The sequence below is a fragment of the Hyaena hyaena genome, unplaced genomic scaffold (assembly GCF_003009895.1).
Source record: "Hyaena hyaena isolate Hyena2069 unplaced genomic scaffold, ASM300989v1 scaffold_70, whole genome shotgun sequence".
Taxonomy (NCBI): Eukaryota; Metazoa; Chordata; class Mammalia; order Carnivora; family Hyaenidae; genus Hyaena; species Hyaena hyaena.
Genome location: NW_024080701.1, coordinates 765,041 through 783,181, shown reverse-complemented (window position 1 = coordinate 783,181; position 18,141 = coordinate 765,041). Strand labels below are relative to the sequence as shown.

Sequence of the window (18,141 nt, the reverse complement as noted above, 5' to 3'; positions counted from 1 at the left end):
CTTTGTGGACTGTGCCCTTTTTTTTTTAACTGCTTTTTTGTTTTTCAATGTTTATTCACTTTTGAGAGAGAGAGAGTGAGTGGGGGAGGGTCAGAGAGAGATGGAGACACAGAATCTGAAGCAGGCTCCAGGCTCTGAGATGTCAGCACAGAGCCCAGTGTGGGGCTCAAACTCACAAACTGCGACATCATGACCTGAGCCGAATTCGGATGCTCAACCGATCGAGCCACCCAGGCTCCCCAACTCTGCTCTTTAACTTGTGGGATCTGACGCTAACTCTGGGTGGTTAGCGTCACAACTGACAGACACTGAATTGAATTGTGGGACCCCCCCCCCAGTTGGTGTCAGAGATGTGTCAGAACTAAAGGGGGCTTCTTATAACCTTCCCTATAAATCACGTGCATTCCCAACCCCTCCTCTCGCCTGAAATGTCGCTCTCAGGTCTGGCTGTAATAGTCCAGGACTCTTTGTTTTCCCAAAGGCTTTCTTCCTTGGGAGTCCACCTCCTTCACACCTTGGTACTGGAGGAGCTGCCCAGAGGCCACCCTTGTAGCCGAAGTCTTCCCTTCCTGAAAGACAGCAAATATTTTGAGGTGGTGCTGGTGAATGCCTCGGGCAAAGGAGGGACTCAGTAAACGCTGCTTGGTGAATAGGTGAGGGCTGTACTGCAGTGAGGAAGGCTGCTGGCCTGGCCGGTAGTTCTAGAAGACTGAAGCCTCTGCTGCAGACCTGGTTACCTCGCTTCTTCCTCTGTTGCTATGAGAAGCAGTATTTGGGGATAGGCAGGAGCCTGGCCGCGGGAGGCTCTGCTCTGGAGCCCCGGGCACCATTGGCCTTGATGGTGAACGCAGTTTTCGGTATCTTCTTTTCTGTGATCACCAGTGCACACCCAGATGAACAAACACACCCCCTCTTGTTGTGCACGTGTGCACACATGTGCCTGTGTGGACGCACACGTGGATGCGCGCACACACAGGTGGGAGCATGCCAAGCCCATGTCTACAGTGCTCTGGGCCACGGTGGAGAAGCATAACACATCATCTTGGTTTGGCCTTCCTCCTCTCTCCCTTTGCTTTTTGCCAACATCGTTCTTGGCAGCGTGCGTCCCTGTAGACTAAAGGCCAGTAGAGAGTGGCGTGTCCCCTTCTCCCACCCCCTCGCCCCTTCCCTTCCACTGCACACACTCTACCCTGTGCTGAAGCTGCCTTCTTCAAGGGCCTAGGGTTGTGGTTCCTTTTGAAACAGCCCCAGGCAGAGTCTCTTGCACCTAAGCCACATAGGTGATCTGATGGGAGGCCAGAGAGCAGTGCTACCCGCCTCTCCCCAACCCCCCACTGGGAGCCAGCGGGGAGCAGACTCGTGGGAGCTCAAGTGGGCTCTTCTCAGGGGCTGCTGTGGCCTGGGAGGTACATTGTGGAGGGTCAGAAAGCAAACCAGACACATTTTGGAGGCCCAAGGCCTCTGCCACGTCACTGTCCACAGGGAACTGGTCTGAGCCAGTGGGCCTAGATCTGGCTTCAGAAAAAGCATGACTTCGGTGATATTTGGACCTCCCCTTCTCTTCCTCTTCAACTCTTCACCTCCTCGTAAAGCCTCGAGCAGCATACCCTGGGGCGGAGAAAGGTAGGTTCTTGTCAATTACACCATCATGAGAATTTAAATGCTCCCTGGCAAGATTTAGCTGGAACTGTGGCATGAAAGGATTGGTCCCCAGTTGAAGGAATCTTAAGGAGCAACTTATGTGGGGAAAAGCAAAGAAAAGCTGGGATCTTTACTTTCTGGTATCTTCACACCCCATCCTCTGCTCTCAAGCTGCCCCTCCTCCCAGCTCCTTCCTTCCAGATTGGACGTGAGGGGCTCTGGCACAGGGAGACCCCAAATTTTCTGGAAAGATTCTAGCTCTTCACCAAGCGTTGGGGAATCTTCTATCAAATTAGCTCTTCTTGAGGTATTCTCAGCCCAGCAGACCCACATCTCTTTATCATGTGGATCTGGGGAACCCAAACCATCCTATCTCAGGTCCTAAATTGAATCCGATTCCATTTTATGTAGGCCTCAACTGGATTCCCCTCCTAGTGTCTCTCCTAGCACCCCCAGCCCCAGTCACTACAGGAAGCCCACAGCCGTCTCGGGGTACCAGATTCTCATCGTTTAAAACTGAAAGGACCTCAGAGCTCACCAATTCCAACTCCACACGTTACAGGGAGGAGACTGAAGTCCAGCCAGGGGCCCTGACGTGTCCATGGTCACACAGCTACTAAGCGGCAGAATTAAGATTTGAACTAAGAGTTTTGACTCTTAGCCATTGTTCTTTCTGCAGACACTCAATTCAGAGTTGGGGACCTAGAGTTTAGGTCCTGATTATTATTATTATCTTTTTTTTTTTTTTTTAGATCCAAATTTTAGAGACATCTCTGGAAGTTCCAGGATGAGGGCCTTATTAAGAGTCAGTCCTGTTTCCCCACAAAGGTCTTGTTCTGGGTTTTGTTGCCTCAGTGAACTGCAGCGGGGCTCCAGGGGCAGGAGGCAGGGTGAGGGGGGCCGCTGAGCCGTGTCATGGCTCTGTGGAGCTCCCAGCCGGGGCTGATGGGGGCCTGTCCAAACCGACCTGGGGAGCAGGTGTGGGCCCTCTGTCCCTAGAGCGTCTCAAAGAACAGTTTGTTCTGCAGGGGCTGAACCGGGGTGGAAGGAGAGTGACAGACACCGGCACAGCCCTGGAGCCTGCCGCAGCTGCTTCCTGTTGTCAAAGGGCTTCTCCACGGAGGGGCTGAGCCCCCGGGCACCCTCACGCCCTGGCCAAACTCTCCGCGCAGTCACCTGCCTCTGTAGGCCAGTCGCGTCCCATGGACACAGAGAAGGACTGTGTTCAAGGAGTGAGAGCGCAGAGGAAGGAAGTAGCTCATGGCCAGGCACATTTCCAGTCTCGTTACTGTGCAGACAGGGGCCTGCCCCTTGAATGTCCATGTGCATTCCTGCCTTGTCTCCCCCAGCCTGTCTTGGAGACCTCTCCCACCATCTCCGCACAGCCATTTTCCCCCAACCTGCCGGCCCCCTTGGCCTTGTCCGTAGGGACTACTCCACCAGTCTTCCCACCAGCCGTACTGGACCGTCCAGCATGGGAATGTGGCCCCCAGTCTCACACTACTTTGTTTTGTGGTTTGACATTTTACCTGAGTTTGTTTTGTCTCCTCTAGCAGACTTTGGGTCCCTAACCACTGCCTCCTTCTTTAAACAAGATCCCTTATGGAGCTGAGCTCAGAGCTGACCCTGCTGTAAGGGCACAATAAATCTCCTTTGAAGATCCCAACGTCTCTGTCTTGATTCCTGCCTGAATCGCAGTCACCCTGGACTAGGGCCTGTTGGGAGGAGAAGGAGGACGACTTGGGTTCCCTTCTCTGGAATTTTCTGTCTGGTGGTCATGATGCCTCATTACAGGAAGCTGACCTAGTCCTCGTCCTTCTCTCAGCTTGCTCCCACGTTCCCCTCTGACTAACAGGAGAGTGTTATGAGCTGGTCTGACTGGAGCACCTCCTGCCCTACAAAGAGTTTCCCCAGCATGACTGCTTGCTGGTGCCTGGGAGAAGAAAGAAGGGTGGGCCGCTGCCAGATGGTCCCCATGCCCTGCTCCAAGGCACTGCTCCCAGAACTGTACCACTGGGAGCTCTCCAGTCTCCCTTCCTTACACCAAATCTCATGAAGGGCCTGGCTTGTTCTCCCCAGGGGGTCTAAGAGGGGCTGGGGTAGGGGTGGAGTGAGCAGTCACCCGGGACTCTCAGCCCAGCGTTCTTCCCCCCATTATGAAATGGCCTTGGATGAGGGCCAAGCAGGAAGCCGCCTCCTATAGCCTCTAATCTGAGACCTGGCGCCTGGGGGTGTGAGGATGGGCCCCAGGCTCTTCCCTCCCCAAGGGAGGACCTAGACTGACACGGAGCCCACCTGCCGGGAGACAACCTGAGCGGCCCTTGGCTAATCACATGAGGGGCCCATGCCTCCCCTCCTGCCCTCTGTTCCAACACCGTGGGGGCATCACAGGGGTATAAAGGGAAGTGCAAAACACACGGGCCTGGGACTCAGGGCTTCCAGCCTCTTCTCTCCCGTTACCAAACTTTGTGACCATGGGCAAGCCACATTCCCTCTCTGGGCCTCAGTCAGTTTTCTTTCTTGTGAATAACTGGATGGTAATGGGTTGGACTAGAAAGATCTTGGAACCTCTTGCAGTTTGATATGGTGACTCACTAAAGTCAGTGATTCATTGATGTTATTACCAGGACTTGGCTCGGATCTGACAGGGAGTCTGTTCATTGTGTCTGTCTAGGTTTCCCTATATAAATCTGCATCTGTTGGTCTGTCGGAGCGGTGGAGTGGGCTTCCCTGGACAATCGAGGATGGATGATGACAGAGGCCAAGAGATGAACAGCATCTGTTACTTTAGGGAATTAAGACACCTGGGTAATTTGTGCAGAAACTCTTGCTATATAATTATCTGTCCTTGACTTCCAGGCAGGAAATTAAAAATGTTGGGACCCGTAATCATTGTGTATAAAGGGGCTCCTCCTCCCACTCACTAGACCCATGGAGGAGGAGGAAGCCTGGCTGGGACTGATTGAGCAATAACCGTGCCTGCTTCTCTTGGTCCTGGTTTCCCCTGTACGGTATGGGGAGTGGCGGCTCCTCCTTCCCGAGGTTCCGAAAGGAAGGAAATTATTGATGAGAAGGGGGGAGCCTGTTAAAGGTTGCTGTTTCGTGAGTGCCATCACCCAGTTCTATACAAAGCAGACCTTCCAGGCACGTGGACCAGGGGCATAGTCCAGGGGATACTGGGAATTCTTCTACCTGTCTCCGAAGTCCCAGCACCTGAAATCCCACCATTAGAGTCTTGGTTTAATGTTGCCCAAGTTTCTCCCAAAAATGGAGTGTGACATATGTAATCATTTGTCATGAACCTGTTAGCTTGATTTAGCTACCAGATGGGTTGCTTCTGTGCAGATAGCTGAGGTCAGTGAGAGACTGGGGTTTTGGTGGGGGTGGAGGGGAGGGTATTTTGGAGGACTGAAAATTTGTACTCAGGACACCGCCTGAGTAGGAGGGGGAAATAATGACAAAACCCATCCTTCCTACCAGGCTTTCTCACTTATGGAGTGCTTTTATTTACATTGTCTCATTTAACTCCACCATAGCAGTGTGAGGAAGAGATTCCCATTTTACTGTGGAGGAAATTGAGGCCCTGGGGATCAAAGAAGTGACTTTTTCTTTAGAGAGAGCCAGAAAATGCTGAGTTGGGCCTCGAATCCAAGGATCAAGGACCAGAAGGGAGGATTTTGCCGGTGCCTGTGGTGGTGGGGACCCAAACCAACAAGAAGGGAGGGGATGGTGAGAGGTGGAGAGTAGAGTCCCAGGTTTTTCTACTCTGCCCAGAATCGGCCTCATTTCCAACTTCTCTCTCTTCTCACCATCTCCTGCCCCCTTCCCAGCACCTCTTGGGACATCTGAAAGGCCTTACCTCCACCTGGCTGCCTTCAAGCTGTGCTCCTTTGCCTCTTCTCCTGCACAGAGACTGAGTATCAAGGTGGGTGTCTCTGAAGGTAAAGGGCCCAGATTCAGATCTCCATTCTACCTCTTCCTAGTGTGTGACCAAGGCATGCCATTTTGCTTCAGCAATAAAATGAGTATATAAAACAATTCTCACCTCACAGGATTATTATGAGGGCTCAAGAGAGAATCTGGGTAATGCACCTAGAAGTGAACCTGGCACTTAATAAATTCTCAATAAATATGAGTGAGCTATTATCTGAGAAAAAAGTAATCCCTCCTCTAATGCAGAACTTGGTCTGCTTCCTGTGCCCCCAGCACCTAGAGTAGTGCCTGGCATGAGTGTGTGCTAATTCAGTCCTTGCTCAATGACTGATGGATGTTCGTGTCCATGCCACAGACACCTCTAGCCTCAGCAGAAGTGACTTTGAGAACTTTGGATATTCTTCTGGCCTGAGGTGATGGGACCAGGACTGGGAAGTCAGGACCGCCTGCAGCTGCGCTTGTCTGGCAAGGTCAGGGCGTCCCCTGCTGGCCCCGAATTGCCGCTGCACGCAGGGCCCAGTGGGGCTCTCTCGCCCCTGAGATGCCGCCTGGAGGGCGGGCATGGTGGCAGTGCCTACTTCTCTTACCTCTCCACGGGTAAGGGGAAGTCCAGTGCTAACCACTGACACTCTGGAAACTTCCCTGGGGCCCTTAGGAGAGAAGCAGCAGCTCTCATAATTTTGGAAGTAGAAGTGACCATAGCAATCAAGTCTAAGTCCTTAACCTAATGGTGAAAAATTTTTTAAAAATATATCTTTTTGGTGCTTACCGAGTCAGTCTCTTGCAAGGATTATCTCACGGAAACCTGAAAACAATCTTTTGGGGGTAGGTACAATGCAGAGGAAACTGAAGATAAGTAACTGGGTCAAAGTCCCACACAAAGTAAGGGACCAGTTGCTGACCCAGGTCCCCTGACTCCCAGTAGAGTGCTCTCGTGCTCTCTCTTCAGGACACTAAATCCAGGACCTCCCTGGAGTAGCACAGGAAGAGCAGAAGTCCCTGGAGTCCAAAGTCTCTCAAGAAGATACACAGTGAACAGTTGCTGATGGACTGACTGAAGGAAAGAAGAAAGGAACGGTAGCTCCAAGTGTCTGGTTGGATTCCATCCAGGGCGTGTGGTTGCCATGGCTATAGGGAGGCTATTTGTCACACTGGGCTCTACACAGAGTCCCAGAACACACCCTCATCCCCCTCTGGCTACCCCTGTGGCCATGTGTAGGATGCTTCCACCAGAGCTAACCACCTCCGACAGACTCTGGGGGGCTCCAGGCCTTAGGACCACAGTCCTGTCACCCTGAACCCAAACCCACCCAATTCCATTCTCTGCTGCATCTTCATGACTCCCTCTCTCCTTCCCTCAGGCTGAACTGACCTTAAAGGCAGCGCGCTGTGCCTACGCGAGGCAGTTCAGAACCTGTGGCCCTTCCTCAGAGTGACATTGGAAAACAGTCAAACTAACACAGCATCTGGCAAGGTGGGCATGGAGTCATGCGTGTTGTGTTGTGATCTACTTCTGTGGAATCAACCCACCTTGACAAATAGGAAGAGAGAACAGCCCCAATTCCCATCTTAGCGACTGGGGCGTAATAACGCATACCTTAGCTCATTTACTCCTCCCCATGGCACAGTGTGTTAGGCACCTGAATTATATCCCTATTTTGCTGGTGAGGAGATTGAGGCACAGAAGAATTTAAGTAAATTTGGAATAAGGAGAAAAAAAATAAATGCGGTATTTCCAATGGAAAACTATGTACTGTTTAGAGGCACACCCTTCGTGTGGTTTGATGATAGCCTTCCATTGTCTCTCAGCTAGTTCACGACTCTGTAGGCTATAGAGAACTGATGGCAAAGATTCTTATCTATGGATATGTAAATGAATTCTGTTCCACCGTCCTCTCTTGTGGAAAATTCAAATTTTCTTCCTTTACAAATTCATTTCAATATTTCTGTTCTATAAATCTCTGTTCTTTGGATTCTCCTTTGAATGGGTTGCAATATCTATCTGGTCCTCTCAGTAATAAGAAGATAAGTAGAGCCTGAATATGTGTGTGAGAGTCATCACTTCCCCTCCTTTTTTTTTTTTCACTTATCTTTGAGGCACCTGGGTGGCTCAGTTCTTAAGTGTCTGACACTAGCTCAGGTCATGATCTCGCGATACATGGGTTCGAGCCCCTCGTTGGGCTCTGTGCTGACCGCTTAGAGCCTGGAGCCTGCTTCAGATACTGTGTCCCTCTCTCTGCTCCTGCTCATAGAAATAAACATTGAAATTTTTTTTTTAAAAACTACTTATAAAATTATCTTTTAACAGGGGTCATGTTATTTGCCTCATGTCATTTAGACAAGGAGAGGTAGAGCTGGGATTCAAACTCAGGCCGCCAGCATGTAGCATCTGTGGTTATCACCGTCACTCTATATTCTATGCAAAGCTTCATTGCATTAAGTAACTACACCTGTAAATTAGTCAACTTTAACCTAATTAAGGCCCTTGACCGTAAGTCAAACTCTAGCCCTTTAAAATCTAATAAATAAAAAAAATAAATAAATAAATAAATAAATAAAATCTAATAAATAAAACTGTAGTCTGTCTGAGGAAAGGACACGTGTGACCAGAGCATTTTGGAGGGATGATCTTAGGTGGCACCAGCAGGACACCCACTCTTCCTCACCCTTGGGCCCTTATGCTGTGGAGGAACATGGGGGATTTTTCCCTCCCAGGTTTTTTTGTAGCAGCTAAGGCTGGTCAAGTAGATACCCGTGTTCTGTGCTAGGGAGCTCTGTGATGCTCTTGGTGCTGCCGGGACCTTTGCTGAAGGCTCCAGAATGTGGGAGGGGATTTGGGAGCCATTTTTATTTCCCAAATCTCCTGGGGTGAGGGAGAAAGAACAGGAAGGTGTCCGGCCACGTGACTTGGGGATGGTGACCCAGCTTCCTGCCTCACATGTTCCTCTGCTCCAAGGGCCAAAAGCCACCAACTTAGTTGCACGGTAGGATTTTGGGTGCTTGAAAACATTAAAATTTAACCATGTCTTGTTGACACAGTCTCTTAACTTCATTGTTCACTGGGCTGACTTCATTCCTGACTGACCATAAACAGTTCCATTTGTTTCTCATTGAAGAATTTGTTTTCAGATATATATTTTTATAAAGCAATTCACATTATTGCTTTTATTAATTGTTTAAAATTTTTTAATCTGAAGTTTTTCAATTTAGCCACATTATTTTGTTTCATAGTACTTATTTTTGTGCTTCATTATTTAATGATACTGGTTTTCCACTTATGAATATGATATTACATACACTTGTTTATAAAATGAGTCAACTTAAAGAAAAATATTAGCCAATAATACAGGTGATATTAGGATAATGGCAGAAATCAAGATGTGGTGTCCAAATGATGGAAGGTGGCTGTAAAGACAGTAGCACTATGGTTTATTATCATTATTGAGCATTCCTTACCTCCAGCATCAATGCTATTGACATATTCTGCAGTGCTTTCCAATAGAATCTGTGATAATAGAAATGTCCTATATCTACATTATCTAAGCCACATGTGACTATTGAATCCTTGAAATGTGGTAGTGAGATTAAATAAGTGAATGTTTTCTTTTATTTAATTTTAGTTAATTTAAATTTAAGTATCCATATTTACCCTACTACAGCAAGCCTAAGGCTCTTAAATTTAGCATTGTAAAAAATATTTATAACATCTATGGGTAAGTATTATTATTGTCATTTTGCTGATGAAGAGATCTGGAAGCTTGAGAGGTTGACTGAGGTCATGTATTCAATAGGTAGCAGAGGCAGGATCTGAACCCAGATCCACTAGACTTCAGAACAGGTGCTCTTAGTCACTTCCCAACAGAAAAATAGAGCCCAAAGAATACCCTGTCAGTAGCTGAATTGTACTGGGCCAAGTGCGATGCTAAAATGGGAAGACTTGGGTATTTCCCTTTCTAGAGTGGTTTGTTCTGTCATGGGACTGGCTTGAGAGTCATGCAGGACAGATGGCAGGACTGTCGACTCTCAAGTGGAACTGAGGTGTGACTGAGCCCACAGGAAGATGAGGCCCCAGATGAATAATGACCGTCAGTGCTCCTTAAGAGCAGGGCCATTACCTTCACCTGGGTGCCCCCATTGCCAACCTCATGGCTCTAAAGAACATTGCTCAATGTTCAGTGAATGATAGAATTTCAGAGCACAGTGGTCATCATTTAGGCCAACCCATAGATCAACACAACACTGTAACTGGTTCCATGTAAATTGATGACACAAGTATCAAGTGGGCCCTCACATTCCCTGGCAATCTGACAACACATCTCAAATATGTTCACTCTCTGATGATTTCACACTTTGTTTCAAATGTCCAGTGCCCTTTGACCACTTATCACCCTGGGCTATTGATTCTGTGTGGCAGACCTATGCTGGCTTTTGGTTCTCCAGGATCTGAACCTATTTGTAACCCCCAGTATGTAGGCGTTGGTGAAAACCAAGTAAAATAAGAGGGTCAGAGAGTAATTCTCTCCCACCTGCCCCCAGGACTTGGCCTCAAGCTTAGACCTACGTTTGGCCAAACTGGAGATCCCAACTAGGACTCTGACTTCTGAACCAGTGATACCAAGACTCAGGGCTTTTTAGAGGCTATTCATAGTGGCGGTCATCACAGAGTGATCCTGTGTGGGCAGCTCAGTCGGAGGGGTATTCACCAGACTATTCCCGTCTGTTCTAGTCTCATGGCATATGAAGATGACTCCCTAATTTTTATGTATAACATTTAACGCTCTGCTGAACTCTAAACATGTATATTCAGCTGCTTATTTGATAGTTCCACTTGGATATGTATGATGTCGTGATTCATAGGAAATACATATTTGGTCATTCATATGACCAGAATATACTTCTCAGATATATTTGGCCTTCATCCACAGTTCCTGAAAACACCTCAGAGTCATAAAGGTGAAATGTGTGTCTTATTATTAACATCTATCATATCCTTTAATAAACCAATAAATATGTGTTTCCTTGAGTTCCGTGAGCTGCTCTAGCAAATTTATCAAATCTAAGGTGGAGGTTGTTGGAATCTTTTGGGCTAGTGACTAGCATTTGAAGTGGGATGTCAGGGGACAGTCTTATAGGACTGAACCCTTAACCTGTGGATTCGGATACTATCTCTGGGTAAAGAGTGTCAGAATTGCTTGGTGTTGTGTGTGGAAAACCCTCACTGGCCCGGTGACACTGAAATCAGGTCTGGGAACCCTAAAAGAACATGTAATACATATCTCAGATATTACATGACCAACACAAAACTTTTAATCTTCTTAAAAACTCTTTACTTCCCAGGTCTTTCCTTTTTTTTTTTTTTTTTTTTTTTTNTTTTAATGTTTTATTTATTTCTAGGAGAGAGAGAGACAGCGTGAGCAGGGGAGGGTCAGAGAGAGACGGAGTCACAGACCGAAACAGGCTCCAGGCTCTGAGCTGGCAGTCAGCACAGAGCCCGACGCGGGGCTTGAACCCACGAACCGCAAGATCATGACCTAAGTGAAAGTCGGACGCTTAACCGACTAAGCCACCCAGGCGCCCCTTCCCAGGTCTTTCCTATCTTAGTCAATGGCCCCACCATCCACCCAGTTGCTCCAAACAAAAACCTCTGAGTCTTTCCTGATTTCTTTTTCCTTGTGATGTTCACTTACAATTGAGCATGGATCCTGTTGACTCTACCTTCAAAGTATATCCTAATTTGATTGCAAATGTGCTAGTACCTTGACTTTTGCTGTAACCTCTGTGGTAGCCCCTCCCACTCAGCAAAGGTGTCTGTGTCCCAATACTGGGAACCTGTGAGTATGTCACCTTATACTTTAAAAGACTTTGCAGGTGTGATTAAATTAAGGATCTTGAGACGGAGAGATTATCTAGAAAGGCCCAACGTAATCACAAGGTCCCTATAAAAGAGAGGCAGTAGGATCAGAGTAAGTAATAGGAGACATATTGGAAGTAAGAGGTTGTAATGATGCAGGGAAGGGACCACAAGCCAAGGAATGAAGGTGGCTTCTGGTAGGACAATGAAACAGATTTTACCCTGAAGCTTCCAGATGAAACCCAACCTTGCAGACTCATTGATTTTAGATTCCTGACCTCTGGACCTATTAAAGAGCAAATTCGGTTCTTTTCGGTGTTTAAGTTTGTGGTTATTTGTTACAGAAGCAATAGGAAACTAATACAACTCTCTTGTCCTTCCACAGTGCATTCTCCACACTACAGATGGGGGGGTTGGATGGGAATCTTTTAAAATGTAAATTAAGTTGTCACTGTCCTCTTTAAAACTTCCTTAACAAGAAGCTTCTCTTTGGGTTTGGAACAAAATCCAAACTGACATGGCCATAGGCCCTATATGATCTGGTCACCTGCAATCTCTCCAACCTCTCCGTATCCCTTCACTCCTCCTTGTGGACACAGCGCAATTTGCTTCCCTGTTGGGGCTTCTGTTCTAGCCTTTCCCTGTGTCTGAAACACTGTGTCCCCAGATCTTTGAATGGCTGTTTACTTTAGCTTTTGGCTCAAAGTTCTCGTCTAAGAGACTTCCCTGACCCCAACCTCACTCTCGTTTGTATCACCCTGGTGAGCTGTCTTCACAGCACTCATTATCTGAAGCTATTCTTACTTATTTCCTGCCTACTCTTTTACCTCGAGTTCCAGGAAACCAGGAACTTCGTTTATCTTGCTGAATCCCCAACCCCTACAACAGTGTTTGGCACAGGCAGGAGGCCCTCAGTAACCCACCTCCCCCCCTTGCATGATTAAATGCTTGACTTCACAGAAGGCCTATGGTTCAAGCTGGCTACTGGCAGCGCAAGGACTAGAACGCAGGTCTCCTGACTGAATTCAGAGGTAAAACCAGGACTGGGTTCCAATCCCTCAGGCTAGAGCTGGGGTCAGCCTTTATGGCCACCCAGAGGGGTCAAAGTAGAGGACGGCCTCTAGGAATTTATTGTAATGACGATAATGGAAACAACAATAACAAAAAATAGCTAATACTTATCGAGCACTTTCTGGGTGCCACGCACTATTTCTGGTAAATCCTAAGAAACTCATTTACCCTTCACAACCATACTGTGAACTGGATACCATTATTATAGGCTGAGGAAACTGAAGCACAGAACTGTCGTGTAATTTGCTCAACATACACTGAATATACAAAACTACATGTTTCCATCAAATCCCTCTTCCGGGCTCCCTCACTCCCACATCGTGGCCGGACTGAGAATTTCCGGTCACTAAAACCCACCCGGCTCCCGACGGCCCGACGGCCCTGCTGCCGGTTCCTCCCCGGGGAAGGCGGCGGTGTCCTAGAGCGCAGGCGCGGGCGGAGGGAGAGGCGAGGACAGAGGCAGGGATTGGTGGAAGAGAGTTGAAACCTAATAGCGGAAGTCCCGCCCAGCCTGGGGGAAGCTTCCGGCTCCAATCACTTGGGCCTTATGCTGACGCAGGGGGGATAGCGGCGCCGGAATGGTGCTGCTGGAGAGCGAACAGGTAAAGCCAGAGCTGGCTGGCCGAGGGACGGATGTAGTATGCGGCCTAGCTCGGGGCCCCTGTCTCCTACCGCGGGAGGGACTGGGACTTGACGGGGAGATGATTTGGGACTGCTTAACGGGGCCTGGCTTGTGTTCCAGTTCCTGACGGAGCTGACCAGACTCTTCCAGAAGTGCCGGTTGTCGGGCAGCGTGTTCATCACCTTGAAGAAGTGTAAGCAGCTGTCACGCGGCACGGCCAGAAAGAAGCTGGGAGGCCGAACGATGCCCCGGTCCGGGGTGCAGGCTGTTCCCAGTTTCGGGAGCTGAAGGCGGAGTCTGTCTGCCGCGCATCCCCTCCCTCCCCTTCCTTGTTTTTCCTGTTGTGTGTAACTTTCAGGGCTGAGGGGCGGGAGCATTAGGGATTGTGGTGCCTGCGACCCCCAGCACTTAGTCACCCAAGCTGGTTCTGGTTACAGTGTGCCCCCAGCAGAGAGGACTTTTTTTTTTTTTTTTTTTTTTTGGTCAAGGGTTCCAAACCCCGCCATTAGTGAGATTTAATCTTCTTTTCTGTTACTATGTTCCCGTCGTGGAAGTAGCGAGGTTTGGCCAAGCCTTTGGTGATAGTGGATGATGTAGTTATCAGAACTAGAGCATTGGAGGTGAATTAGTTACTGTCTTCGTATGCCTTCCCTACTCAGTTTTGAGTTAACGTCTGTGGCTGTGTTCGTCAGCTTGTATTTTTCAATGCAGATGATGGTCGAACGAAACCCATTCCGAGGAAAGGTTCTGTGGAGGGCTTTGAGCCCTCCGACAACAAATGTCTCTTAAGAGCTACTGATGGGAAAAAGAAGATCAGCACTGTGGTGAGTTGGATTCCTGGTACTACAGTTTTGGAGTGAGAACACTTGAACTTCACTGAGGATGGGGCATATCTGAGCCAGGGTTTTGCTTTTGTTTTAAATAGAGGCTTGTGTTTAGCTCCCCAGCTGTTTGGGGATCGGGGCCTTCTTTAATTACCTTAGTAGGAAATTCAAGAGCAAAACGGCATTGGAAAGGTCAGACACTCTACTGAAGTTTTCGTGGAGATAAAATTAGCAGATCGGTCCTTACTCATAGTGACATCGTAAGGAGGAATTGGCATAAAATTTTGACGCCTAATTCCCTTACTGTGGCCTTCTTGAACAGTTTCTTGGTACCAGATGATTTTACTTTTAAGCTGATTATTCCCTTCTACTTGTGATTGACTTAGCAAATATGTAGCAACAAGGCTTGCTGGATTCTGAATGAATACTTCCTTGCTGGGGCAGAACCACTTTGCCCTTCACTTAAATCAGTATGGGATCCTCCTGAGAATGTAGACCTAATTGGTTTATAAGTTTCGCTTTGTCAGTTATCTTGAGAGGACTTTTATAGTAAGCAAACTTGTGGATTTAAAAAGTAAACTCAGGTATCACAACAAGCACAAACCTTAGGAATCTTCAGAAGTAGAATTTCTCTTGTAGCTTGCATTTTGTTTAAATTAATGCCTGGATTAATGGAAGTAGGTTTAAAATAAAATGGGGAGGGAGTAGTTTAAATGGATCTTGCACAAAAGTTTAAAACGAAGTTCTCTGACATCTCTGGAATTCAGGGAGAAAGTCAGTGCCATGCATGTAAGAAATGTCAGGGGGGAGAAGTATAGCTTCCTTAGGAGCCCCCTTCTACGTCTTTCTCATCTTGGTACAATTCTCAGGTGGAAAAAAGTGCAGAACTGCTTCGCTTCCTCTGCAAAATAGAGTAGAAAAATAGCTCTTGGTTTATTACCCCTAAAATTGGATGGAGATTTTTTTTTTAGAGATTATGATGTTACGTTGTTTTAATGAGGTTGTTGAGTTGTTGCCTGGAGTGAGAGAGAGGATTCCTATATGAGTAATAAGGGTAGACCCTTTTTTTTTCTTCCCTTTTCCAGGTGAGCTCCAAAGAAGTGAACAAGTTTCAGATGGTGAGTTTCTGGTGTTTTCTATATGCCCTGTCTCAGGGCAAGGGCGAGCACAAATTGAACACTGGGTTAAGAATGATATTTCTCAGTTTTTACCAGTAATTTGAGTAAAACTGCCAGGCTCTGAATTTTACTTTCAACATTGGTATTGCCTTCTGTTTTAGTCTTTTAAGGTAGATTTTGCTTTCGGCTTCAGATATGTTCTTTCAGCTTCAGATATGTTCTCTACCTGTAATATAAACAAGAAATTGCCTGCAGTTTTCCCTTTTTGCTTAAAAAATGTCAGAAGGTGCTGTCATGTGAGAGTGTATTTTCCTCTTACACCGATTTCCATAGTATACAAGTGTCCCATGGTATTATGTGCTTTATCAAGTGGGCAGGCTTTTTGGTACTGACTACCCTTGATTCTTTATGGAAATGAGGCAGCTGCTCCACCAGTTTGCAACCATTACCACTAAGTGCGTGCTGTGTGTCTTTTAGGCTTACTCAAACCTATTGAGAGCTAACATGGATGGGCTGAAGAAGAGGGACAAAAAGAGCAAGAGTAAGAAGAGCAAAGCAGCACAGTGAAGGGCACCAGGTTTCGTGCTGTCATCAACTAACTGCCGAACTACTATTTTTCTTTTGGATTTTACTTTTGGCAGCAGAGCTAGGTTCCTGGTTCCCCTCTAATAGCTTTTCCTGGGAGATTAGGGTCATTTTGGGTGGAAGAAGAGCTGCAGTGTTTACAGGGTAGTTGTAAAAAGCCAAGTTTCTTGGAGAATTGGCTAATTGGTCTGTGTTACGTGGCTGTATATCCCGGGATTATAAAGTCTCTGCAGCTATCTGTGTGAAGAACAATGGATCATTAAACTTCTACTTATCCACACTGACCATATCTTCTTTCTTTTCCCACCCCTTGTTAATCGTCTGTGGCAATGATTACTAACCTGTGTTCTAGGTTATTGGAATTAAAACCTGACAGTTTTATAAAAAGTTGTGTTATCTCATGAGTAGCCTTCCCAACTGGCCGTATAACATAACATCGTGGTTCCTTCAGCAAATCTGAATGAGTTCTCATAGCCAAATGAGACTTTGCCTAACTGCCTTAAGGATAAACATATTACAGAATAGCAGGAATAATGATTCCAGGTTAAAAATGGTATTGGATTTCTTTAAGCCCTTTGGTTTGGACATTTTCTGGGGAGGGGAAAAAGGATATTTAATTTTTTCAAGAGAGTAAGTTACATGATGGGTATTGGACAACTTCTCTTTATAAGGTTTCTTAATATTTACCTGCATCCAAACAAGAAGTTTTGTAAAAATTCCAGAATGTAACATACAGAGTTACAGTTGTTTCAGGTGTACAGTATAGTGATTCAGCAATTCTATATATTACTTAGTGCTCATTGATAAGTGAACTCTTAATCCCTTTCATGTGTTGCACCCATCAATCCACCCCAACTTGCCCCTGTCAGTTTGTTCTCTGTAGATAAGAATCTGTTTTTTGGTTTGTCTCTTTTTTCTGTTTCTGTTGTTTCTTAAATTCTGCACCTGAAATCATATGGTATAGGTCTTCCTGATTTATTTCACTGAGCATTATACTCTCCAGATCCATGCATATTGTTGAAAATGGCCAGATTTCACTCTTTTTTATGACTAATATTCCATTGAGTATGTATATGCCACTTTATCCATTCATCTATCGATTGACACTTGGGTTGCTTCCATAATTTGGCTATTGTAAATAATGCCTCAGTAAACCTAGGAGTGCATGTATCTTTTTGAATTAGTGTTTTATGTTCTTTGGGTACTCAGTAGTGGAATTACTGGATCATATGGCAGTTCTAATTTTTAATTTTTTTGAGTAACCTCCCTACTGTTTTCCACAGTGGCTGTACCAGTTTGCATTCCCATCAACAGTGCAGGAGGGTTCCTTTTTCTCCACATCCTTGCCAACACTCATTTCTTTGATTTTAGCCATTTTGACAGGATTTTGATTTGCGTTTCTTTGATAATGAGTGATGTTGAGCATATTTTATGTATCTGTTGGCCATTTGTATGTCTGTGGAGAAATGTCTGTTCATATGCCCATTTTTAATTGGGCTGTTGTTTTGGTATTTAGTTATATAAATTCTTTATTTTGGATACTGACCCTTTACCGGGTATGTCATTTACAAGTATCTTCTCCCATTCAGTAGGTTGTTTTTTAGTTTTGTTAAATTAAAAAACTTTTTTTTTTTTTCTTTTAACCGTTTGTTTATTTTGAGGAAGGGAGAGACAGAGTGCGATCAGGGGAAGGGCAGAGAGAGAGGGAGACACAGAATCCAAAGAAGGCTCCAGGTTCTGAGCTGTTAGCACAGAGCCCAAGGCAGGGCTCAAACTCTCACGAACTGCAAGATCATGACCTGAACCAGAGTTGGATGCTTACCTGACTGAGTCACCCAGGTGGCCCTAGTTTTGTTAATTTTTTACCTGTGCAGCAGCTTTTTATTTTGATGTAGTCCCAGTAGTTTATTTTTGCTTTTGTTTCCCTTGCCTCAGGGGATATAACTAGAACAGTGTTGCTACAGCCAATGTCAGAGAAATTACTAGTTGTGCTCTCATCTAGGACTTTTATGGTTTGAGGTGTCCTAATTAAGGTCCTTAATACATCTTGAATTTATTTTTGTGTATGTTGTAAGAAAGCAGTCCACTTTTCTCAACACCGTTTGTGAAAGACTGTCTTTTTCCCATTGCATACTCTTGCCTCGTTTGTCAAAAAATAATGGACAGTACAAGCATTGGTTTATTTCTGGACTATTTTGTTCCATTGATCTATAGACCTATAGGTCTGTTTTTGTATCTGTACTATACTGTTTTGATTACTACACCTTTATTAAGTGTATCTTGAGATCTGCGATTGTGATATGTCCAGTTTTGTTATTTTTCACAGTTGCTTTGGCTATTTCGGGGTCTTCTGTAGTTCCATACGATTTTAGGATTGCTCTAATTCTGTGAAAAATGTTGTTGGTATTTTGATAGAGGTGACATTAAATCTGTAGATTGCTTTGGGTAGTTTGGACCTCTTAACAGTATTGGTTTTTCCAGTCCATAGGCATGGAA

At 46.1% G+C, this 18,141-nt stretch overlaps 1 protein-coding gene across 1 annotated transcript; it reads left to right on the top strand.

The window, feature by feature from the left end:
- The first annotated feature begins 13,005 nt into the window (after positions 1–13,005).
- On the top strand, positions 13,006–15,929 carry SRP14 (signal recognition particle 14). Its single transcript, XM_039232701.1, has 5 exons — positions 13,006–13,098; positions 13,239–13,311; positions 13,830–13,942; positions 15,028–15,060; positions 15,538–15,929. The coding sequence occupies exons 1-5, from the start codon at positions 13,075–13,077 to the stop codon at positions 15,625–15,627; spliced, it is 333 nt and encodes a 110-aa protein (XP_039088632.1). The 5' UTR covers positions 13,006–13,074; the 3' UTR covers positions 15,628–15,929.
- Positions 15,930–18,141: the final 2,212 nt, after the last annotated feature.